Raw genomic sequence first — 27,472 nt, 5'->3', positions numbered from 1 at the left:
TTCACAAGCTCATTAAACTTGGCCAGGTACTCGTCAACCGACAACGATCCCTGCACCAACCTGTCGAACTCCCCCTGCTTCCTCTCTTGAGTATCATAAGGGAAGTACCGACCCAAAAAATAGTCCTCGAAGAAGGGCCATGTCATCACATGACCCTGCATCTTAAAAGCATGAGAGATGTTCGTCCACCACTCGACCTGTTGAACTCCCCCTGCGGGTCTGTGCACTGCATGACCTAGAAGATCTTGTCTAACGCCTGTAGCCATCTCGCTGCAGCAATAGGATCATAAGACCCATCAAAGGAAGGTGGATTATGCTTTCGGAAAGCATTCAGCCGACAGTCGATCACGTCACGGTCCTTAGCAGGCTCAAAGTAGGGTTCCAACACCCCGGTGACATGAGTAGCACTACAAACTTGATTCAGGCTCTCATCCTGAACACTAGGTGGAGGCGGCGGCGGGGCGGTGGAGGTGGTGGCGGAGGGAACTGACCAACAGCAGGACCAGCCTTCAACTCCTCCAACATAACCCACATCATGGTCATGTTCGCCAGCCGATTCGCCTCAAGAGCATCCTCCGTAGCCTTCTGGTTCGCCTCTCTAGCAGCGTCCATCATTTCCACGTTGGCCAATCTAGTGGCCTCCTGCATCTCAGCCAATGCAGTCAGGATTGGGTTGGGTTGACCCTCAACAGTCTCGCGGGTTCTCCTGGGTATTACCATGACTCTGCACAAGTTACACAAATCATGAGTTGATCAGGCCCATGTAGTGTGATCACATATGCATCATCATAATAACACTCAACAGAGCAAACACACAAGACAAACACAACCAAACATCCTAGTTATTGCAATACATACAGGCTTTTCCCTCGAACCATTGCTCTGATACCACTTGTTTTGTCCGGCCGCTTCAAGAATCAATGACTATCCCCACATACTAACACGAGACTTTTTAGTGTTTTTTTCCTCACTCGCACACTTCCTGGGAAAACTTCCCAGGAGGTCACCCATCCCAGAATTGCTCCAAGTCAAGCATGCTTAACTATGGAGCTCTTCCGTTCCGGGCTACCGAAAAGAAGATGCATCTTGTTAGTATAGGTAGTACCAATTAATTCTTATAAGCTATCACAAACTGTGCAGTCTCACACCTGCACAGTCTTTGGAATCCCTCTCTTTCGGGTGTCGATTCGATCCATTCAAGCATGTAACCCCCCGCTGGAAGCCTGTCAGGAGCCGCTCCTTGTTCGTGCCTCTTTGCACTGGCGATCACTCCCCGCCCTCGTCAGCGCTCGAGATGTAACATGCCCACCAGCTTCCGCCTGGTTCGTCCTCGAACCACACCGTACTGGAAGAGAGGCCCTGCTCTGATACCATAAAATGTAACACCCCGTATATGTCCGGTATGTTATCATATCATCGTATTAAGCTGCTCTTAATTAAAAATGCAGAATATCTTCTTCTTTTCAATTATGATGTCATTAATCATTACCAACTTGCTTACTTAATCATTTAATAAAACATTGCCTGTATGTAAATTGCAAAAGACAGCTAACTGAAATACCTCATTAATTAAACAACATAAATATGTCTCTAGTCACGAAACTATAACACGTAGACCGGACAACCCTGATAGTTTATACAACTCAGTTAAACTAAAACATAACAGAAACCAAATTGGCATGGACAAACCCCATGCTCACCCAAGTAAGGCACAATGCCCAACCACAGTCTCAACAACAGCAACAAAATAAAAGCAAGCTAAAAACATAACATCAGCAGATATATCCAGCATCCAACCATGTCAGCATATAAACAGTAATATCATCAACTAAGCTCTGGCCTCCTACCGCCAGAGGCATCAGCCCTCAAGTTACCTGATCCTGAAATAAGCGCCCCAAGCGTGGGGTGAGATCTCTAAACAAGAAATCTCAGTAAGACAATAGGTCCTCAAGGATTTTCCATCCCAAGCTCACTTACATGTGCAGTATAAGTTCAAAAAGCATTAACTTAATATAAGTTCCTAAACTATGCAGTGCAACAGATATTCATGCCATGTGTGTATAACTACTCTACTAGCCAGAGAAATGCAAGAATACGTCTATTACCCACACGTAGTACAAGGAACACCGCTTGCACCTCACCCACAACCTCACCATCTTGTATGTACCACATACTCAGGCTTACTGTATAGGTGGAACACCACATGCATATCATAAAGGCACTCGCATATAACAACCCAACAATATTTCACAAATCAGTATATCATGAAAACAACATCATGCATATAACCATCCCCCCATGGGACATGGTGGAACCAACAATAGCTAAACCGAGGACACGAAAGCTTACATTGCAAGCTAACAATCCAAGCCAAGAGTCCACGCTTGCTCAAGGTCACCAAACAGCACAATCACAGTCTGTTTATACCATAATTATCATCAATCCTCATGCTCTATAATTTCATTTCAAAAGGAATACGTTTTCTTTCTCATTTCCGCTTACTGCAGGATTTTCTAAGATTTTAATATGTTAAACTAGACATCTCTAGTTTTACAACGACATATTATACGCCTCAATCGGAGTTGTATAACTCCGATTAAGTTTTACGCAAAGTGACTACTGTAACCGAAATTTCCAACAATCAAAACTCGATTTCAAAACGACACAGTGATCAAACCACTCATCCAATGGCTACGAAATTTTATAGAGTTGTATCCCTATGTGTTAGCTTCACATAGGTCCAAACGGAACTCGATTTGGAGCTCTATAGCTCAAGATATTGAATTTTTACCAAAACAGGTTCGTTGTTGTCCCAATAATCCGGATATCCATATTCGGATATGCATATCTGGATATTTCGCTACAGAATGCAGTTTTGCATTTTCGCGAAGATATCCCTTCAAGGTTCCATTTTTAACACTCAAACACGTTAAAGCATGCATCTTTAAGTCCATTTAGGTTCATATACCAGTTGGTTACTTAAACAACTCATTAAACATGCGAAGACACCTGTTTTAAAAAATAAAAACTCATGATCAAAGGTTCAACAACATACCCAAGCTTCAAACTCAGAAAAGAAAGGCTCTTGGAGCTCACTTGAAACTCCCAAAGGTTCTGACTTTGAAGTGTACGAAAATGGCACACCACCAAGCTTATTCCTCACCAAAAATGGCTTCTTGAAGCCTCCAATGGCAAGAACAAAGGCTAACACCAAAGGATACACCAACTCAGCCCCTCAAAATAGACTCAAACAGTCACCCAAGCTCAGAATACAAAGCTTTTCACTCACTTAAGTCTCAACCACACTCAACAAGGTGTTTATATGAAGAAAGTAGAAGGAAATGTCTTCAAACTCACACAAAAGAAGCACCAAGGCAATGGAACAGTGTTTAGAGCAAATGGTCAGCCTCCATTTGCGTAGGAGTCATAAGTTGTCTAGGGTTTTGTGCCCAACTTATGTATATATAGCCACTTAAGTCATAAACGCACAGTATTAGCAATAATAGTTACGCTTAGCATTTTAATCCCAAACTCAGAATTCTGAACCTACTCAATTTTACAAGATTTATCATATTTTTATTATATTTTTTGGAGCACATTTCTGGTACGCGCTTTTCCATAGCCAGTACCAGTTCTGGCACTAGTTCTCATTATATTAACTTGAAACTTGTTTAACAAGTTCTATATATTATTCTAGGAATTATTATGCACTTATTATGATTTTCTGGGATACTTCATCAGTACGCAATTTATACCGAGTAGCAGAATCGGTATCTGTACTTTTCGTCAGAAAAATGACTTTCAGCATTATTACTCACTTACCATAATTATTTAAGCCTCATAATAATTATTAGGGTCAATTATAGATATATTTCCTACTTACTCATGATAAATTAATTAATTTCCTTAATTAACGGTGCAGGTTCTTACAGATACCGGCTACGTAAAAGCGCGTACCGATAAAGTGCTGCGAAAAATAAAATAAAAATATGAAAAATCTTAGAAAAATGGCTAGGTTTAGAATCCAAAGTTTGGGATTAAAATGCTAAGCGTAGCTATTAGTGTTTATACTGTGCGATTAAAACTTGAGTGGACTATATAAGGATGTGGCACAAGTTTCTAGGACAGAAACTTAGCATCTCTACGTGAGAATTTCTGAAGTTTTGTAGTAGCCACCCTTGCCACCCTCTTCCTCTCCACTTTGTGAGCCAAGAGGTCACCTTTCCTCTTGGTTTCTTCACCAAATCTCTTAGTGTGAGTGTGCATTGGACTTGAGAGAGTGTAAGGTGCTTCTTTTTCTGAGTATGGTCTCTGTTTGGTGAGGTTCTTGAGGCTGACTTCTTGGTGGGAGTTATGGGAGCCATTGTGATGGCATTTTGAGCTTCAAGAAGCTACCATTGTTGATAAAAGACCAAGCTTGCAAGGCAAATTCGTAGCCTTGTGGAGTCAGTATTGTGTGACTCATTGGTGAGCTCCAAGAGCACCTTTTTTCGGAGTTTGAGCCTTTGGATAAGCTTCACCACCTTTGATCATGAGTTTTATTGGGTAAAAGTGGAGTCTTGGCATATAAAATGAGTTAAATAGGTAACCAACATGAACATAAACCTAAAAGTGTATAAAAATGCATGCTTGAACGTTGAAATGGATTAAAAGTTGAACCTTGGGAGTGATATCTAGCGAAATGCAGAAACTGCATTCTGTCGCAAAATATCCAGATATGATATCCGGATATGGGGTTGGACATATTCGGATATGAGTATCCGGATATGGCCCCAACAAATATCCGGATATTCTGGGAATTTCGAGAGTTTGACTGTTCTGTTCGGACATAATGGTATTTTTGGGTTTGTGGACCCATGATTGGTTAAGTCGAATCTCTATAATAATTAACTAAGTCAGAATCAAAGTGATTAAGGGCTTATGGCTTTGTGAGAAGCCTAAAGACATTAAACGAAGAACAAAACATTGTTGTTATGTCTTGAACTACTAAATGATGAATGTTGATATGATTGCTGGTCTTAAACAGATTGTGATTTTACTGTTTGTGGACTTTGAGCTAGTGGGGACTTTGGCTTGGATTGATTGCTTAAGAGGTAAGCTTTCGTGTCCTCAGTTTTGCCATTGTTGGTTCCCCCATACCTCATGCAGGGATGGTTTATATGCATGATGTGTTTTCATGTATTGATATTTGAAATGCTATTGAGCTGTTAAGTGCAAATGCCTTATGATATGTATGTGTTGTTCCACCTAGACGGTAAGCCTGAGTATGTGGCATCATACAATATGGTGATTATGTGGGTGGGTGCAAGTGGCGTCTTGCACTGATTGTAGGTTGCAGACGTATATAATTCCTGCATGTTCTCTGGCCAGTAGAATATTTAACACACATGACATGATTATCTGCTGCATTGCACTGATTTTGGAACTTATGTTATATTGTTGTTTTTGAACTTATATTGCACATGCAAGTGAGCTTGGGGTGGAGAGATCCTTGAGGAACCCTTGTCTTACTGAGATTTCTGTTTAGAGATCTCACCCCACGTTTGGGGCACATTTTCAGGTTCAGATAACTCAGGGGTTGATACCTCGGGCGGCAAGAGGCCGGAGCTGAGTTGAGATTTATGCTTTTATGATGATATGCTTGGATGCTGACATGTTCTATATTTATTATCATGTTAGTGGATTTGAGACTCTGTTGGGCTTTGTTGCCTTATTTGGTGAGCATGGGGGTTGTCCATGCCACATTGATTTGACTACGTTGATTTAGACTCGAGTTGTATAATGTATCAGGATCATGGTCCGGACTACGTGTTGTAGTTCCGTGATTAGATACACATTCATTTATATTATGAGGTTATTCAGTGTATATAGTTTTTATTGCAATTTACATACATACAATGTTTTGAAAAAATATTAATTAATCAACTTGGCTAATAATCATGACATCATAATTGAAAAAAAAAAGTTATTTCCGCATTTTAATTAAGCAGCGCTTAATACGATGATATGATAACAAACTGGATATACACGGGGTGTTACATGCAACATATTTAATCGAATAAATGTAGAAGCTAAACTCATTAAAGCGTGGACAAACTTTTTCAACTCATTATTAATTGAAATCATCACTTGCATGCAAGTTAATTACATATTATACATGATTCGTTCCATTTTCTTACTTATAATTTACATATAAGTTTACTTACCTATTTCATAATCTAAATCTTACAAGAGAACATCATGAAGTTTAATGCCTTCTCTTTACCATTAGTTGATCCATTATATCTACTTCATTCTCCGTACATACGAATGCCAAATTAAGGCTTTACCACTCTTTTTAACATGCATCATTTATCTAAATAAATTCTTTTAACCTTTCCATTTCTATTTGACTTAACCATTATTAAGCTGTTAATTATGGTCACTCACTCAACTTACCACAAACACGTAGGGATTTATTATGACCACTCCCCTAAGGTCTCCTTAGTCTTGTTTTATTACATAATCTTCATAGGATATAAGTTACACCGTTAAAATCTTGAAACAGAATTGCAAATGCAATTGCCCAGGGGAGTATTCGAATACTTCCCAAAAAGTATTCGAATACTTATTCGATTACTTCCTGGACAGAGGCCATATCAGCCCTGTTGTGCTGCAACACAATGGGGTTTTTAACCCCTTACCACTTCCATACAATTCACCTATGGGACTTTCATTTATATATATACCTGACCTAAGTCATTTAAAGAATTTAATTACTAATTCCATGAAACAGAGTTCATATGACATAATATCAAATGGCTCAAGCAATATAATTATTTAAAAGACATAAACCTATACATATCTTCCAACAAGAGCAAACAAACTCAACGAGAATATAGTGATATAGACAACCCCTATGCTCACATCAAATAAAGCATAAATAAATACTGTCAATATTAAGCATGCCTCCGCTACAAAATATTTCGTAAACATAATGCATGCATATCATGCTAACAACTCGACTCCGGCCTTTTGCCTCGAGATGCACTAACATCAACAATCTCAGTACCTGAAACATGTGCCCCATAATGGGTGAGATTTCTATTCTAATAGAAATCTCAGTGAGACAAGGGGTCCTTAAGGACTATTCCGCCCTAAGCTCACTTATAAGTATATAATAAGTTCAAAACACTAAATACAATGCATGGTCATGTTAAAGCAATATAATCGAGATAATATATCTAAATTCTCATAAAATCATGTACCACAATTCATATCTCATGTGATGTATGCAAGTGCGGTTTAACTGGCCAGGGAATAGGATAGGGTTTATGCACGTCTGCTACCTACCAAACATGAGGGATGCTGCCTCATGCCTTACACACCACGGTTGCTTCCTGATCATACAAGTACTAACATCACATACATACATTACATCAACAGGTATATCCACTTATTTGAGGCATATATCAATGCATATATCATTTTCATAAAAGATACCATGCATATAAACCACCCTCTCATGGAGGTCGATGGAATAAGCAACAGATCAATCCGAGGACCAGAAGCTTACATGTCACAACCAAGTCCTCTAATAATAACTCGGTGTCCGAGAGGTCACCACGCGGTATCCAACAATATCACAACCTATTGTAACAAGTACATCTCATCAATAAATATATACAAACACATAATGTTTAGAGGGACTCTATTTCTTTTTTGTTTCTTACGCTTAATGCTTCTTTCAAAGCCAAAAGTGTGGTATACTTAAATTATGACTTAATCCAAATTTTACCAATGACCACCTTGACCTCCTTAAGGTTCAAAGGAATGGGTTCCATTACCCGGTTTGGCATTAAACTACCTTTACCATTTTTAAAACCAGTGTTGCATGTAACAGCCCGTTGTACACCGGTATTGTTAACATTGATTATGATATTACATGCAGCTACAATCACATCAGTTCTTTTAAAAATGCGAGTAAACTTTTTTCTTTTCATTACGTAAGCATTAAGAAATAATAAAAACGTAATGATAAAAGTTTTGATCATAACTGAAACTTAAACGAGAAATAATTAAAGTAATTTCCTAACTATCATATATTGCTTATCTTCAGTTACTAAGGGGTTCCCATAAACCCAATTAGCATAATTCTCACTTTTACGGTTTTTACGTAATTGAACATGGTTCAGCCTTTTGGACACTGCAAAAAATACGCATGCTACGAACATCTCAACGTTTAGTATGTTATTCTAGACCCAATTAACTTTCTAACAAGGTATCACAAGCTCCATAAAGTTCTCATTTGCTTCGGTTATCGCCGTTTGAAGTTGGACAAGTAAAGCTGCCAGCCAACCCCAAACAGGACACAAAACATACCTCACCATTTCTGCGATTCTAAACAAACCACTCCACCAATTGCTCTCAAATGTTTATACAGTAAACTAGACACCTTAAGCTTAAATTAACATATCATGGGCCTAATTTGACCAAGAATTTAAGGAGACATAAATTTCTCAAAATTGCCACCCGATAGCCCCTAAGTGCAGGGCATTCTGGACAGTCCTCACTCAAACGACTTTACAAGTCTGCTCACAGCTCCAATGGCTACCAAATTTGAGACAACATAGTTGACTTCGCAAGCTTCAAAATGATGTATGGCACGTTCCTATTGGACCTCTATGTAGGGAGATATGCTCTCTCAAAGTTGACCCAAAAACTACCATTTTATTTAAATTTCGACGGCATCTTCTTTGTTTATTCAACATATCTCACTTTATCAAAAGTTTGTTATTATCATCAAATGGTACCTAATACATATGGGTGGCACTCAAGGACCAACAACGCCTTGGTGCTCTTACAACCCATTACAATTTGTATCAATTTCCTCAAGTTACAATTCAATACTTGCAGTGTCAAAACTTAAACTTATTTCAATCACATTATTCCATTTGCATGATTTCTTCACATTAAATATAAATCATATCCTAGAATAGGCCTATTGCCCTTTCATCACATACATGCTTTAAATGTTACACAAGGTGCATAATAATAATATTACAATTCTCCAAATACTTAACATAAATACAAATAAATCCTTCAATATACAACATGAGAAATCCTCAAAATAAAACATGATAAATCATCAACTAGACTTAGGAAAAATATGGCATGAACAAATATGAAAATATGCATAATCCTAAACCCATATACAATATTCATGCCCTAAGTCTAGCCTATGCCGAAAGTGGCCTCAAAATGCAAAACAATCTCTATGTCCAAGTGCTCATCTCATGGGCCTCTTACCCACAACTCCAACCCCACTGCAACTACCTGAAATAAAGCCCCAAGCATGGAGTAACCCAGAGGTTCTGGAGATTACTCCGCCCAATGGCTCACTTAGATGTAAATCAATAATGAACCACAACAATCAAAACGGGATAAAGCAAGGGATTTAGTGAAGTAGGGATGCATAGGGAGTAAAAATACAATGAAGCTGGAATGGTCGAAGCCAAAACCACGCAACATCCGGCCTATTAGCCTCGGCATATAGCCTACAAGTTCTCATCCAGGGAAGTGTTCCCAGAACATCAACCAAGGCTCCCACCACCAATACACCCGAGACATTCCTAGAGTGCTCCTCTACGGATAACGACTCCATGACCCTAGGTCAACCCTCCCGGTAACCTATCCAGTGGAAGACCGTAACGCCCGAAGGCAACTATCTACTGGCCAGAGACACGGTTCATTATATGTACCCAATATACATACACATATGCATGAACATGTTATAACACATCATCAACATACACCTCTAACCACTACCCCCAAGGGCATGGTGGAGCTTAAATGAGGATTAATCCCAGTACTAAAGGATTACCTTGATGAAGCTCTCTCTAGGTAACTCCAATGCAAGATACAACCGAGCTTGGTCCAATCAGAAATGCCTACACACAGGTCATTCCCATTTCAATTAGAACCATACAACATCGTACACTTGGTTATTCAAGCATTCATGAATTTTTACAAAAACACTTACCATAATCCTTTTGGTCAAGGACCAAAGGCAATCCACCAAGCTCATCGTTCAAAGTTCACATCCGTGGGAGGCAACCTACAATGGTCACACAAGGATCATCAATACAATGGTGGAACCAAGTCGAAACACAAAGTCCCACACACACACACACATGGTTCGACCATTTGGCCCCAAAATACTAGACCATGTCGTTAATTTTATTAAAAGGTTCCAATAGCTTCCTAAGCTTACCACAACATCAATTCAAGTCCTTAATTCCATTCAATTACCATCCAACACCATTTCCCCCAATTTTTCTCTTTTAGGCCAATTTCAACACTTAGACATATCCAATGGTTCCACTTCCAATCCACATGCATCAAACCAATATACAACCTATTTAAACATAGTTCACAACCACACAACACCAATTACATGGTTTTTTACATCATCCATCCTTATCTCTCCTTGAATGGTCGAATTGTTTGTGTCCATATACCTAGGGTATTCAATCCAATTTCACACTTTCACACATCATACAATCCTATAATTAACTCATACAATTACTCCATAACTCAATTACATAATCCCATAACATTTCCATTTCACAAAGTCATGCATACCAATCATAAAATTGCCTAAGTTACCAAACTTTTCACCAATAATTTTTATGAGTTTAATCATCATAAAACATCATTCTAAGACACTTTTTTCTAATACACATTTTTAATTTGAGGTCCCCAACAACATCAATCCATACATGCAAGCCCTAGGTTCATGAAAATCAATCCATCAAATTAACCAATGAAAAGTGTGGAAACTTACCCACAATCAAGTCCTAGGACTCCTCCACACAATACCCAAGCAATGGAGGATCAAACAACTCCAAGAACATCAACTCTCCTCACCAAAACCGTGGCCATGGGTCACCTTTTTCTCTCAATCTAGTGAGTTTCATGGGTTGGGAGTACCATGGTTGGGTTTATAATGCAATTTACTTGAAGATTGGTGTGGAACTTTGTGGATTTTAATGGATGGAAATAGAAGAACAAAGCTTCACAAAATCCTCCCCTTTTCTTGATGAAGCCGCGGTTTGAGAAAGAGTGTGTGTGGAGAAGATGATGAATAATGCATGTGCACATGTGTCTTAAGCTCGCTTAAGTGGGTTGGGTCTCACCGCCACCTTACGCGATTCAAATTAATTCAAATCTCCCGCTTAATCCATTAAACGTCTATTAATTCATAGACTATTTAGAAACTCCAATTTTTAACATTCACCAAAGTCCTTTAATTTTCCTAGATCAGATGAATCCGGAGTTTTCTGGTCATTCGGTGAAATCACAGTTTTAAGCTGTTATGTGCACTGTGGGCATGCTTCCCCAAAAACCCTAATTTCAATCAACTTTCATCAAAAATCATAATTCCTAGTCCTATGTACCATTTATAACTTATTTCCAAACCTAGAGCTCAAAATTCATTCGGCACGCTTTATGGTGCAACTGTACCGCTGTATTTTTACCCGATAAAAACATTATTCATCAAATTTCCAGAAACTTGCCTAACCACTCAATTTTTCATTCTTAATCCATTTCCAGGGTTAATTTTTCCATTTGAGACCTTCTACTCACATTTTACTTCCTAGGGTTACGTGTTTGGCAATTACCTGTTTTACCCTTCTAGAACTCAAGACTCTAAGTTGTACCTATGGTACAGTGATGAAATGTTAACTATTGATGGATGTTCATGCTTGGTTCTTGAAAGAATGAAGAACCCTAGAGAGGAGAGTAATTTTCGGCCATGATGGGTGTTGGTGGCTGACTTAGGTTAGTAAGGAATGAGGAAGAGTGTGTTTTTAAAAGAAAGTTAGGGTTTTTAGAGTAGTGCCACTCATTACACTTAGAACACTCGGTATTAGTTCTATTACTTCCATTCATTATTTTTCTACCAAATTTCATATTATTAACCTACCCATTTTTCTAGGAATTATTATATTTTTACATTAATTTTTTGAGATACTTTGTCAGTACGCACTTTCTATTGTTAAATAAGCGATATTAGTTCTGACATCACTGCTTATTATTTTTACCCCAAACTTGATATCCTTAACCTAGATATTTTTCTATGAATATTTATATTTATATTATTATTTTTTTGGAATACTTCACTGGAACAAATTTATATCGCGAAGCAAAATCAGTATATGCACTTTTCATCTGAAAATTGACTAAAACATTATTCTACCTTCTAGATAATTATTTTACCATAATTATGCATAATCTTTTTTAATCCATGCTCCAGCATAGATAATGTTATTTAATTAATTATTTAGCGATGCAGGTTCATACATGTGGGGATAGTCCTTGATCCTTGGAGTGACCGGGGGTTACAAGTGGTATCAGAGCAGGCTTTTATTCCAGTACGGTGTGGTTCGAGGACGAACCAGGAGGAAGCTGGTGGGCATGTAACATCCCAGGCGCTAACAAGGGCAGAAAGTGATCGCCAGTGCGCAAGGGCACAGAGAAGGAGCGGCTCCTAGCAGGCTTTCAGCGGCGGGGTACATGAATGAATCGAATCAACACCCGAAAGAAAGGGATTCCAGAGACTGTGTCAGTATGGGAAGGTATAATTTAGGATATCTTATAAGAATTAATTGGTACTACCTATACTAACAAGATACATCTACTTTTCGGTAGCCCAGAACGGAAGAACTCCATAGTTAAGAGTACTTGACTTGCAGTAATTCTTGGATGGGTGACCTCTTGGAAAGTTTTCTCGGGAAGTGTGCGAGTGCAGACAAAGCACGCTGAAAAATTTCGTGTTAGTGTGTTGGGATAGTCATTGATCCTTGGAGTGACTGGGCATTAAAGTGAGCTTGGATTTGTATCTTTTTATTTTAACATCAAATCAAGAAAGTTTGAACAAGAAAAATGCTTAGAATCCTTTGGTGATCAAAACCCCTAAAAGAAATCCTTGAGAAAGTGAGTGTGTGAAAAGAAAACTCACCTTGAAGGTGGCGGTTTTCATGGTGTCATGAAGCTTGGAGAAATATTTTAATCCATTGGAAGCTTGAAATTCATTCCTTCGGCCATTGTGAAGACTTTTGTGGTGAGAAAACCTTACTTTGATGTTGTTTTGTGGTGATTTAATATCTAGGTTTTCATGAAACATGTAAGCTTGAATATTGATGTTCAAGTGATTTCTGGACTTAGATGTAGTTGGAAAGAATGATAAGGATTAAAAATAATCGGTGGAAATGTGTTCAAAATGTCATTTTGACAACCTTTGTGATTTTTGAAAATTTGAAGACATAATGGATGTGTATGTTGGTGAGTATGGTTAGAGAGGTTTTATGGCTATGTCTCTATGGAATTTATTGTTTGTATGGATAAATAAACGGTAGAAATCTAATAAAAATTTAAGGTGAAAGATTGATGATTTGTGAAGGAAGTTGTTGATGGATGGTAAAATTGAATTGGTGGTTGTTTGAATCATAAATGATGAGGTTTAAGAAGAGTTTTAAGCTTGTGAATTATTGAAAATTACCTTGGCCCTCCTTATGTACACATTCAGCCATATTGAGAAAATTAGGGGGAAATGTTATAAATTGTGTTGTGGCTTGATGAAAGGTGCGTGAATGTGTTGGTGATTTGGTTGATAAGGTTATTGAAGTGATATAATTGGTTTGTTGAAATTAAAGCACCATGGGAGGCATTTTTGTCTTGTTGGCTATGAGATATATGTGTGTCGGGGTTATTGTTTTGTAATTTGCTCGTTTTTATCAAGCATGTGTGTTGATCATAGGTGTATGATCATTATAGGTTGCCTACCTCGGATCCAATTGTAGAGGATTGAACTTGGAACGTTTTACAGGTAAATTTCTGTGTGTCTTGGGGTTAGTCTCTTTATGTGCTCCACCATGTCCTTTTGGAATGGTTGGAATTTGTGACATGTGATAATATTTAATAAAGTATGTTCATGCATATGATATGTTGTGTGAAATATGCATGTTATTTCTGAAGCCTGATTGCCTGTGAAGCCTGATTGCTTGTTCTTTGATCAGTTGAAATTAGGGGGACTTCCGCTGGATAGGACTCTTTGTGGGGATTCCAATTAGTGTAAAACCTCGTAGTGTTCCGGTTGTTAACATACATGATATTATAGCATACACAGCGGAAGACGTTATTTTCTTAAATATGAAATCGTCTTATAAAAATATGAGTTAACTTTTTCCAAAATATGTTCTAAAAACATTTCCAAAATCGTTCACATGAGATATTGCATAAGCATAATTCTAAAACATACATATACTAACTAATCCCTTTAGCCATTATTAGTGGCCATTGACTAACTGGATATGAAAACAAGTGTTATTTCTGCTAGAGTCTCACAAACAGCATAACAGCTATTTAACGAATATTTGGGAGAAAAGAATCTCACTCAATAACATAATCCTGATAGACACAGTTTATATAATCAATCATCTCACAAGTCCACATGGACTGTGATCCCCTCAATGGGTCAATACATAAGGCTCCATGCCCAAAACTCAAAACATCATATACATCCTATGCATGGCATCAACATATACATCTAAATAAATCCATAACAAATCCATAATTCTCCCATAAGCTCATCAAATACTAGTTATGATCATTATTACAAAATTAAACATAGTCTCAAATTAATATAACTCTAGCATGTTAAAACACTATATATGCTATCAAATAAAATATCCAACTGGCATTTAACTAGCCACGTGCCTAGTCCTTGCCCATGGAGGGGTCACCATTATGATAGGTACCTGAAATGATGTCCCCAAGAAGGGATGAGATAACAACAATCTCAGTCAGCTCAAGGTTTATAGAGAATCCTCTATTCCCTAGAGCCTACTTCTTGCATGACAAGTCAGATATAAAGCATATATATAATCATACAGCATAAACATAGCATCATATCTCATCATAGTCAGCTATTCAAGGACTCAAACCAAAAATAGTCAACATCCTGACATGTCCAACATGCCTAGTGTGCAATAACTCCCAAAGTCCAATCATAGGCAGTCTACACACAAATATCTGTAAAGTATGAAATAACTCAAGGGAATGACCAAAGAAGCCTACATACCCAATCATTGGCCAGTCATAATATACATCATCAGTGCATCATAACATAATAAATCATATAATCTCTATATGAATGTGAATGAATGCACATATACAACATATCTCATACTTTCATACAATTCAACCATAATGTCTACCATCATGGTGGGGCCAGAAGTGAAGAGGAACATCCTAAATAATGAGCTTACCTCAGAAAACTATACTCAAGCCTACTCGCCAAGGCAAGTACGTATGCTCTAACGCAATGTCCTCACAAGAAAGTATCTCTAGGCACACCAAGAGAAGGAATCATACATATCCATTAATTGTATATTCATCAGTCAGGTAAATATACAAGACTTAGCTATTTATTGATTCCATTTCCTTTTTTGCATACTCATATGCCAATAATATGCCTATTAGGTATTAATGCTCTTAAGGATGTTCCCTTTACTTAGTCCATCAAGAGAAAACACATTTGTTCACTAGATAGTAACCCAGTCGAGCAAGTGCATGCATCAAGTAATAAGTGGGATTATTAGTGCCCAAGTTATCGTTCCCACGAGAATAGAAACTCTAAATAATACTTTGAACTATTCTAAAAAGGATTTGAAATAAAATAAAGTATAGTATTGAACTGTTAGGTCTTTCATTCCCTAATGCCTTAAGGACGTTCCCTTAAGGTGGTAGGTTCAGATTGACTCCAAACAACTCCTCGCGTCATTATATATTAAATCCTTCCTGATTTAAAGAAGAACGATAAAATCATTGGAGGTTTGGTTGTGTGGTCACAAGATATTAAATGCTGAAAGCTTAAAGATAACAATAATTAAGAGACAACAAGATGGATGATTAACAAAAACAATTTTAACACAAGGAACAGATCCACTGTTCCATTCTTAAATAGCTATGCTCTCAACTCAAGACTTAACCCTTCTGAATTGGTTCAGGTCTTTTCACTGCCAACTCTGATTTCTCAGCTCATGGACTAAATGGCTCACAAGTTTTCATATTCCTATGGCTCCCTTGACTCCAACAGTTACTATGTTCAGAACCTTCAGAGAACGAGGTGGTGCCTTATTCCTAAGGCAACCAGTAAGATTGTTTCCACAATCCTACCTTCCTCCTACGATTAAGCTGTCTGAAATCTCTTCCTTAAGGAAGTTCCTTTCTCAGTTTGCGTTCAATTTCCATTGATACCCAAAGAGTTAAAATTACTTGAATCACAGAAATACAAAAGATTCGGTACAAGGGTTTTACACATAGTTCTTTAAGAATTTCACAGCTTTTACATTCCAAAATAACTTAGCCCATGGCTGAAAACACAAACATAATTATTTCAATCTGAAATCTCAGACCCGAGATTCAGGTTGAAGATAACAAATGGTAAAGAAGAGAAATAACAAACATATATTAATAACAATTAGGTTTACAACACAGAGAAATAAAATGGAGAAGTATGAATATTGCTTCTGAGGAGTCTCAACTGGTGAAAAAGAATGGGAAAGAGCTGTTGTCACTTAGCTATTCTATAACTATATAAGTAAAATACAGAAACTTAAACTACAACTAGGTGATCTTCTTCTTAAGGAATTCGATCATTTCTTTGTGTGGGATTCTTCTATTTATAAGCTGAAGGAATGGATGGAAATCTTGTGATTCTTCTTCAGTTGTTCCTTGATTGAATGGAAAGGCGGTTGACTGGTGCTCTGACCAGTGAAGCAAGTTGTTTGATTAGATGGCTTAGGGTTGAGATTTTCCTTTTTATTTTGAGACCCTCATACTTGCTTTTTCTCTAAACCAATGAGCACTCTTCGTTCTCTACTGTACATATTTCTTCTTGCTTGATTGTTGTACTCCTTTATTCTTTTAGACGCTTCTTTTCAATGTTTCCTTTAAAGTAGTCAGAGAATAGGTTAGTGGAGCAGGTGTACAACTAAGTCAAATCGTTCCTCTTTTCTTGTATTATCAGCTGATTACATCATCATTTGTTCCCTTCTGATACTTCTGTCCTCAGAATATGGAATGTGTCTTTACAGCAAAAATTGGTTACCAGTTGACGGAATAAATGGAATTTTACCATCAAAATGGGCTTGAATGGGAACGATTTTTCAACCCATCAAATACCCCAAAACTAAACTGTTGGTTGTCCTCAAATAACTCAGAAGTAGTGACATAGCTGTCCAATTTCAAAGAAAAGTTCAACACTAAAAGTTTAGCAAATGAGAAACATAATTTATTCAAAAATAAACTCCTATCATAGGTTTTAGAGTAAGAAAGAATTCACTCAAAGGTAAGTGAAGGTTATTGATCTTCTGTCCTACTGATCACTCAAGGTTGGTGTTTCTCTGTATGCTCCCAGGTGTGATTCCTCAAACTTGCTTATTTGCTGCTTTCCTATAAGGTACTTGTGTTTTCCAATCAAAGGGGCTTTTTATGGATAAGTCAAAGGACTAGGGTGAAGAGGTGATGTATGGAAGTTCATTGATTAAGGAACGTTTGTATCTGTTCTTCTGCTGAGAGTCTTTTTGGATATTTTCACTGGGAACGTTCTTTCTTTGTTTTACTGCCTTTCTTTCCTTTCTTTGTTGGAAGCTTTCTTTTGGTAGTAGTTTTCTATATTTTCTCAAACGTCGTTCCCCTTTTTGTTGTGACTTTTGTCTCTTATCTTTGGCAACTTATCTTATTTCATTCCTTGATCCTTTTTATCTGGCCGTGTGGCTTTTGATGGGGTGTATGTGAATGTACTGATGGAGGTGTTTAGTATGAACTATGGTGGGGTGACTATTTGATTGATGGCCTTTATCCTTTTAGGGTTCACATGTATCTCTACAGTACTAACAGTATCAAGGAAATTTCAGAGGTTTCAGTGTAGTCGCACCTTGGGAACGTTCTCATAGGAGTGTGTTTGGCTTTCTATTCCTCACTCGTTGGTTCACATAGATCAACATCCTTCACAAATCTAAGGGTTAAATTCAATTTTCTTTTCATTTATTTTCAGAATTCTAGTCAAGAGTAAAAAAAATGTTAACTCATTTGCCTTCTACCTCATGCTTTTACTTTTCATTATCAGGCAGCAGAATTACTACAACTGAGTTGTTCTTCTTAAAATAGTTGAATTTTAAACATTCAAAAAGATTTTTACTAGAATAGAAAAGTTTTTACACTGTGGGAAAAAAAACTAAAGCTAAAGCTATGATAAAGATAACAAAATGCAATTAAAAGGAGGGTTTTCCTCCTTTCACTGTTGACGCCTCTTCTCTAGGCTCTTCTTCTTCTCTTCTTCATCCTTCTCAATTTTCTCCTGTGTTAGTGGTCTCTCCTTTAATTTTTCTTTTACCCTTTTTAGTTCAACTTCGGGAAACTTCTCTCAGAAGATCATTGACCACAAAGGTGAGATGCTCAATGGTGTTTCTCATCATCACCCTACCATTATGGATATGCACCAGTTGGCCTTCAACATCTTCCACCTTGTCTTCTAGCTGAGTAACCCTCTCCTCCAGGAAGGTTCCAAAGACTTTAAAAGTTTGTTTGGTTTCTGCACATGCCACAACATCTTTGTTCAGGAGACGACTAAGTTGCAACTCAACTCTAGTGTTGTGCATGGCATGGGCATGCCTTAATGCTTCAGCTGCATCTCTGACCTCGTTCCTTACAGCTTGTAGAGTTATTGCAGAGGGTGCAACATTACTGTTCCTCATGGCTGTAGTGATAGAGTTGATGAACTGCTCCCTTTCTACCTTTTAGCTTCTTCATTTTCTGAATAATTTTGGGTTGGGGAATGGAAGATGATGGTTCATCAGCAAGTGACTTGTTGCAACTTTTTGAGGTGTTGTGGTAGAGGGGATTATGGCTAACTGTTCCTCCATCAGTAGAGGAACGTCAAGTCCTTCTTCTTCAACTAGGGCTCTAGCTAAAGCTTTGTTCCTTGAGGTGTCAGGACAAATAAAAGAAGAGGAAAGAGGTCATCCCAAGTTGATTTGTCTGGGGATAACCACATTTTTCTTCTTTGGGGGACTCTGAGCAATCCCCTTGCCTTTATCAGTGCTTTTCTGTGGCTGAGCTGCTTCATGTTCTTGCTCAGCCATTTGTTTTTCAGCAACCTGTTGTTTTTAACTGCTTTTGATTCTTTCTGCCCTACTTCCTCTTGTTTCTTGGAGGAGGGTTGTTGTGATTTTACTGGTGGTGGTGATGATGATCTAAGAGGTGATGCCTGTAAAGAAGGAACGTTAGAGAAACCAAAAATTTCAGGACTACCTGGGGACGTCGCCTTGGTAGCAGCCTAGGATTTTGAGGCTTCGTTCCTCTCCATTCTTTTAGCAATAGGGACATCATCCTCACTATCTTCTTCCTTATCAAAGAGGGTGATGGGCATTTCAGAGGTAGTTCCCTCTGAACTTTTTGTACTGCTGAAGGTTCTCTTCAGCCTCTGACTAGATCGTTCCCCCTTTCTGTGAGGAACTTTTCGAGAAAACTTGGAAGTAGATTTCTTCTCTGGCTTGCTTTCAGTAGCAGCAGGAGTCTTCTTCTTTACTTTTGGTAGAGTGAGAATGGGTTTGGATGGTTTTGTGGCTGAGATGGTAGAGATAGGCTTTTTGGTCTTGGTTTTTTTTTTATAGGTTTGGGGGTAGGAGCTTCTTTTTCTTCCTCTTCTTCTTCCTCATTGATCATAGAGACCCCATATCTAATATTACTCTCATAAGGTTTGTGGGGTTTCTTTGAGGTATGTTATCCTCAAAGTGTTCCAAGTCTTATGGTCAAGGACTGACCCAATTGATGGTTCCTCATCTGGAGGAATTGGAACACCAGCTCTTAGATAGAGCATGGAAATTAAATTGGGAAGGCAGTTGGTTGGTTTTCTAAACTCTTTTTTCAGACTCTCATAAATGAGGAGTGGTGCATTGAAGGAAATGTTCCTCATGATGCAATACACCTGCACTTGCAGCGCCCACTTCACAGTAGCATCATGGGTTGAAGGAGTCATCAGATTAGTGATGGCAAAAAGAGGCCAGAATCTGGCCTCATCTAGCAGGCTACTCTTATAGAGAGATCCCTTGGCGTACGTTGGTTTCTCCAAGGCTATTAACTTCAGTACCACCAGTTTGAATTTGAGGTCATCTTTCTTCTTCATGTAGTCTGAGTAGGGGCTGTAGCTCACTATTGGTAGGGAAAACACCTTGATAGTCTCAGGGGAGAATAAAACTTTCTTCCCCTAAACCACCACCTCATCTTTCTAGTCATTCTCTAGAATTCTCTTTGCATGATATAAAAACTCAACAACCAATGAAGGGTAGAAACTCCGTTCTTCTATTGCAAACTTGCACCACCTAAGGTTTACAAGTGTTGCAAGTATGAAGTTGGCATGATGGTTTCTTTCTTACTCAGCTGAATGTACCTCTCTGGGTAAAGGGTTACATTAGGTTCTGTAATTTTTGGCTCTTAGGAGTAGTCAGAAATAGGTGTTATGGTAAGCTTAGCTCTAGTCATGGTTGTGGTTGGAGAAGGATTAGGGCAAAGCAAAGAAGAAATTGGGAGAAAATGAGACTTAAGTTTTCTGAGCTTCAAGGGGAGTGATAGAGTATAACAGCGAAGGAGGAAGATATAGTTAGATAGGCATGCAAAAAAGAGAGAGAAACCAATTTAAGAATGTGGAAGGTTATGGAGGGAAGTTGAAGAAGTAGTGGGGGAGGAACGTTACAAAATGGATGACCAAAAAATAAAGGATGTGAATTCTGGTGATAGGTTGAGGAGATTGAACAGTTTTATGGTAAGATCGTGGGATAGAGAGGGAAGAGGAGCAATTATCTTAATGGCTGAGTGAACAGTTACTTTTCTCTGTGCATGTTTCCAAAATTTGTAATGACTACAAGTTGGTAACAGCTGCATGATATATTAGGTGACTCAGCAGAGACAGGTGTCTCTAATGACTTAGCATCCTTATCCCATAAGTTTGGGGAACGTTCCTATTTGAAGCAACTTGAAAACAATACATGTACAACATAAACACATATATACAATTTTAACTTAACCAAAAAGGAAAGATAAAACACACAATTTTTTTTTCGAAGAATGGGTTTTGTGGTTAGTTAACCAACCTAAAACTACGTTCCTGTCACGGAACAGATTATATTCTCAGAGAATTTGGGTGAACATCAGATGTTCCCCCTTGTTTTCCCTTTGTGTGGCCAAGTTAACCACCCAAAAATTTGTTCTTGTCAGGGAACAAAGGTAAAAAGCCAGGTTACCTCTCAGTCAGCGCTTAATTTAATGTCTTTAGCTAGACCCAATGTTCATTTTTTTATGTGGAATCAGAGAGAGGGATACTTTCCTCTTTATCATTGAAGGTGTCATCAGAATACAATTTCAGCATCTGCCCATTAACTTTGAAGGAACGACCGTGTTCAAATCCTTGAGTTTCAAAGGCCCCATTTCCTGAGTCTTGAATAATCTGATATGGACCAGTCCATCTTGATTTGAGCTTCCCAGGAAATAGTTTGAGCCTTGAATTGAATAATAAGACTTTCTGACAAACCTTAAATTCTTTATTCCTGATTCTTCTGTCATGCCACTTTTTCATTCTTTCTTTATACAGCTTGTGATTCTCATATGTATTTCCTCTGAATTCTTCCAATTCTTCCAGCTGAAGCAACCTCTTTTCTCCTATTGTCTTCTCATCTATGTTTAATGAATATATTCCCCAATATGCTTTGTGGCTTTGCCAAAGATCAATCTATATGGGGAACATCCAAATGGTGTTCTATAGGTTGTTCTGTAAGCCCACAATGCTTCATCTGATTTGAGAGCCCAGTCTTTTTGAGAAGGATTGACAACCTTCTCTAGAAGTCTCTTAACCTCTTGGTTAGATACTTCAATAAGCCCGCCGGTTTGAGGATGATATGGAGTTGAAACTTTGTGTCTTTCTCTATATTTTTCCAACAACCTCTCAAATTGGTGATTGATAAAGTGCTTCCCACCATCATTGATAATGCAGCGAGGTGTTCCGTACCTTGTCAAAATATTTTTCTTTAAGAATCTCACCACAACTTTAGCATCATTAGTGGGTAAAGCAACAGCTTCCACCCACTTGATCACATAATCAACAATCTTTAAAATAAATTTGTTCCCATAAGAAGGAGGAAATGGACCCATAAAATCAATGCCCCAGACATCAAACAATTTAACTTCTAGAATAGGATTAAGAGGCATTTCATTATGTTTGGTTATGTTTCCTTCCCTTTGATATCTATCACATTCTTTAGCATATTGAAGGGCATCTTTAAAAAGAAAGGGATAATATAAACCTAATTGAATTACTTTGGATGTAGTTCTGATTCCTCTTAGATGGCCTCCATATGGTGAGGAATGGCAGTGGAAGAGGATTTGGGCTTGTTCTTCTTCTGGAACGCACCTTCTTATCATTTGATCTGCACGTCTTTTGAACAATAGAGGTTCATCACATAAATAGTTCATGCAATCATGAAAGAATTTTTTCTTTTGCATTTTATTTTCCTCATAAGGTTCTATTCCTGCTGACAATAATCACCAAGGAACGTTTTTATCGTAGATGACAATAATTGTTCATCAGGGAAAGATGATCTGCAATCTGGTTCTCACAAGTTTCTATTCCTTGATAGGCAGACCCGCTTAAGTTTGTTCCAATCTGGAAAGATGATCTGTAATCTGGTTTTCACAACCTTTTTTTTACTTGACTTCCAGATTGAATTCTTGTAGATCCATCTAATTAAACGAGGTTTTGCTTCTTTCTTAGGAAACAAGTATCTGAGAGCTGCATGGTCAGTATGGACAGTAACTTTGGAATCAATAAAATATAGTCTGAACTTTTCGCATACATTTACTACAGCCAGTAGCTCCTTTTCAATGACTATATAGTTCACTTGAGCTTCATTCAAGGTTTTGCTGGCATAGTATATGCTACGAAATAGTTTATCCTAGAGCATATCTCCCTCCACAGAGGTCCAAGAGGGATGTGACATACATCATTTTGAAGTTTGAGATGTCAGATATGTTGTGTCAAAATTTGGTACCATTTAGAGTTGTGTAGCTCCTTGTAGTTGAGAAAAGAACACAAACTTTCCAAAGAGGTCCAGTGCAGGGGCTGTTCGAGTCTGTGACTTTCACGAATTATTTCTCCCTCAATTCTTACTCAAATTAGGCTCATGATATATCAAATTAAATCTCAAGGTGTCAGTATTCTGTATAAAAATTTGAGAGAAACTAGCTGATTGTTTTGTCCATAATCGCAAAAATGGTGAGGGACATTTGGTGCTCTGTTTTAGGTTGGCTGACAACTTTGCTTGTCCAACTTCAAACGGTTACAATCGGAGCTAGAGAACTCCAATTGAGGCGTGTGATACCTCGTTGGAAATATAATTGAGTGTAGTTTAACATACAAAAAGGTGAGAAATTAATGATGAGTAGGTTGCGCACAGTGACCAAAAAATAGAAGCATGTTCAGTTATAGAAAAATCATAAAAGTGAGATTTATGCTATGTGGGTTTACGGGAACCCCTTAGTAACTTAAAATAAGTAATGTATGATAGTTAGGCATGTATTTTTTTTAATTCTGCGTTTAGAATTCAGTTAATGTCATAGCTTATGCTATTACATTTTATTATTATTTTCAAATGCTTACGTAATGAAAAGGAAAAAAGTTTACTCGCATTTTTAAATGAACTGTTGTGATTCTAACTGCGCTTAATATCATAATCAATGTTAACAAGGAAGGAGTTGAGAGAGTTTCCATGGGTGACATAGGATGAATGTACAGTTATGACACCACATTAATTACGATTCTAATTGGCATACTTGCCATAGATAAAATGAAGAGTAAATACTCTTTTTGGTCCTCAGCAAATTTCACGATGCCCGCTTTAGTCCCTAGAATATAAAAAGGCTCATCATGGTCCCTAAGAAATTCAAAATGGACCCATTTTAGTCCTTTTAGGGACTAATATGGGTCTTTTTTGAATTTGTGAGGGACCACGATTTCAACTAAATGGATCCATTTTGAATTTCTTAGGGACCACGATGGGCCTTTTTATTTGCTAGGGACTAAAGCGCGCATCGTAAAATTTGCTGAGGACCAAAAATGGTATTTACTCTAAAATGAATAGGACATTTAAATTGTAGAATATTATGTAAAATAGTAATGAAAGTGTATAAGAAATTATGATCCAGTGGTGTATATATATACTACTAATAGTAGTGTGCTTGTGAAATAATCTGATATTTTATATGGATTGTGGGGAATATAGTATGATGTGATATAGTATATATACATATGGATATAGTCTCTTGGTAATGGGGACGGGACTTCCCCTAGAGCAATACCCTGTGTGGGTTTCCAGAAACGGCTCTTGCCAAAGGGGTGTGTGTGTGCACAATGATAGCATGACAATAAGAAAGAAAGCATAACATACTTGTAGGCTTTACCTCTTATTTATAGAATTTACCTGTGGGTATTAGATTCTGAACCTTCAGTGCTTCTCCTAACGGCCCAAGCCCATATATTATGCTGTCGTATTAGGATTGATATCTTTGATGAATATCCTTCCTTAACTATATCTGATTTATATTTGGATTGCCCCTTATTGGGCTTAGCAATAAATGGGTCCCGTATATGGGCCCATAATAGCACTAATCCATTGCTAACCTGCAGATGAATCGTAACACAAAGGGTGAATCATTTGCATGATTGCCATCAAGTATAATTAAGTAGCAATATACCTAATATCAGAAAAAAAAATTAAAAATTAAAAAAAACTAATTAATGATATGTTTGATTATAAATAATTTTTAGAAAAATTTTCCAACAATTGTTTTAATATTTGCTTTTCTTAAAATCCGTAGAAAGAGAGTCCATTGTTGCAAAATAATTCATTTTTATATTATTTTTGTTTAACATTTTTACATTATGTTTCTCTTGAATAATAAAAAAATTAACTCTTTTTTTTTATAACAAAAAAAAATTAACTCTTTAAGAAGGCAACCAATGCGCAAATTAGTTGGCAAACTATCTGTTGGTACACTTAGAATTATCTGATGAGGCTCACTTCTCTGACACCCCCTCCTCCAAGGATTATGATGTCATTTCAGACTAGGATATGATCTTTGCTAGACGTGCGCAGACTCTCTAGGAGCTTTTGGGCCTGTTTGGAGCACCTGATAAAGAAGATAGGATAACTTATCATATCTTACTTTTATCTCTTGTTTGGTGGGTCAATAGGATATAATTAGCTTATCCTATTGTCTTATTTTATCCTATCAAATATATGATTTCTTATCCTATGGGGGAGCTGGGTTAGGATTCAATAGGATAGGATACCAATATTGAATACCCAATATATCCCCACGCTACCTAATATATTTGTATTTATTGCATTATATTTTATTTTTTCTTTCTCCTTTCTCTTTCTACATAATCTTATCAGATTGCTAATCAGGTGCTCATCAAACACAGGACATGATATAGGCTTATCAGCCCTATATCATATCCTACCCTTATCAGTTCCATATCATATCATACTCTTATCCTATCTTGTTCACCAAACAAAGCCTTTATGTCTAATTTTTCTATATTTTATTTTTCTCTAAATTTTTGTCTTTACTGCAATGTATCCAAAAAAAAAAATTACCCAAGTTAACTATATTTTTTCCCCTAAATAAAGTAGTATAACATAACATAAAACATATGAAAATATATATATTTTTTAACAAAAAATCTTTTTTTTAGTAAATATTAAAAAAAATTAGGAATATATGAGCGTGTGATTCTTTTTAATATAAATTAGCATCCATGATGTAGTCTAACAAGGACAAAAAAAAATTAATTATTGCATTTTAATTAAATAATTACGCATTTATTGCTGTTTGGAGAATAATTACAGATTTATTGCACAATGTGACGCACCTTTTGGGCGTCACATGTGACGCCCCAGTGAGACGTCTCTCATGAAGGAGAAGACGCCCCAATGAGGGCGTCTCATGTGCACATCTATAAATTCCCACATTTTACCATTTCACTCCTCACTCATTCACCTCTCTCTACCTCTCTCTAACCTCTCTCTAACCACTGTTCGTAGCGAAGCTCTGCCAACTTAGGTAAGGTCGTAATACCTCCTATGTATACGTTTAAATTACAGTGGTTGTTAGTAATACATGTTAGGATTGATCGTATATTAGAGACTTAGAACATTAGGATAGTCACTTAGAAATTTTGTGCCATGCTATGAATGTTGTAATGATACTTCCCTTTTTTTGTTACGTAGCTATTATTATTAATATGTAAATTATGCATTAGGGTTTAGTGTATTAATTAGTGATTTAGAAAATAGTGATAACGACTTCGTAAATTTTGTCTGTATGATGTTATTAATGCAGGAGTGTATTCATAATTTTGTAGTCAGTTAGGTGTGATGATTAGTACATATTTATGAAGTTATTAGTGACCTAGGGTTAAGTATTCTGTAAGTATTATATTATTTTTGTCCAATGTTTTTTTATTATTTAATTACAAATAAATGACTGTACTACGTATTAACATTATTTCATTAATTTCGATTCTAGTAAAATAAATGACGCATATGCTTACTTTTTTTGATAATAAATTATGGCATTGCTTAATTAATTTGTAAATAAAATGGGGCATTACATGTGATTAATTTAAATGTTGTTTTATATGATATAGTTGAGGGTAATGGCTGATTTATCATCTTCATCGGGTTCTGCATCGGATGTAGAGCCTACCGATCCCAGCATGTACATCATACCTGGGCCGTACAAGAGGGGACGTCCTTCGTAAGAGGACGCAGCGTGCTCATATTTCACAGCGAGTGTGGAACACGGAGCATGTCAGGAAAATAAAGACCAGGCGTGGGAAGCCAACGGGGGGCCCCCTACCGGCGCTATCCTAGAGGTTGTCGCAAACTACCTGACACAGGCTGGATTTATACATGTTTCTCGGATGCGACATATCCAGGTATGCAATTTACGTTGTTTTGTATTTATGTAAGGGAAAACTTCAAAAACCCCCATATAAGTTTCTTCAGAATCACTTACCCCTCTCCCAAAAAAATTTAATCATTTACACCCCTACTTAAAACATCATTTACACCCCTACTTAAAACTTTTTTATCACTTACCCCCCTAACTTGATTTTCCATCCAAGTTAAACTTAACAGAGTTAATTTTTTTTAAAAAATACCAAAACTATCCTTAAAAAAAGGAATTAACCTTTAATACTAACTAAACACCTTATGGCTAGCAAGAAATAACACACTGCAGCAAGGAATTTTTCGACAGTGCTTATTACAGGAATTTGGTTAACAAAAAGGATCTTTTTCACTCTGAC

At 37.3% G+C, this 27,472-nt stretch overlaps 1 protein-coding gene across 1 annotated transcript; it reads right to left on the bottom strand.

Annotated features, from left to right (window-relative positions):
* Positions 1 to 21,400: 21,400 nt before the first annotated feature.
* Positions 21,401 to 22,308, bottom strand: LOC133303457 (uncharacterized). Its single transcript, XM_061503369.1, has 2 exons — positions 21,934 to 22,308; positions 21,401 to 21,832 (listed from the first exon to the last, which is right to left on the bottom strand). Exons 1-2 carry the CDS (start codon positions 22,306 to 22,308, stop codon positions 21,401 to 21,403), a joined length of 807 nt encoding a protein of 268 aa, XP_061359353.1.
* Positions 22,309 to 27,472: the final 5,164 nt, after the last annotated feature.

Source organism: Gastrolobium bilobum, unplaced genomic scaffold (assembly GCF_033153095.1).
Source record: "Gastrolobium bilobum isolate Gb01-03AN ecotype WA unplaced genomic scaffold, APGP_CSIRO_Gbil_v1 utg4147, whole genome shotgun sequence".
Classification (NCBI taxonomy): Eukaryota; Viridiplantae; Streptophyta; class Magnoliopsida; order Fabales; family Fabaceae; genus Gastrolobium; species Gastrolobium bilobum.
Note: the sequence above shows the minus strand (reverse complement) of the source record. Positions and strands in the feature narration are given on the sequence as shown.

Bases quoted from the DNA above. Each gene is read 5' to 3' on its own strand.
- LOC133303457 (XM_061503369.1), bottom strand. From the start codon at position 22,308: ATGCCTCTTAATCCTATTCTAGAAGTTAAATTGTTTGATGTCTGGGGC. The intron at 21,833-21,933 runs GTTGTCAATCCT...TTCCCCATATAG, and splicing joins TTAAGAGACTTCTAGAGAAG to ATTGATCTTTGGCAAAGCCA.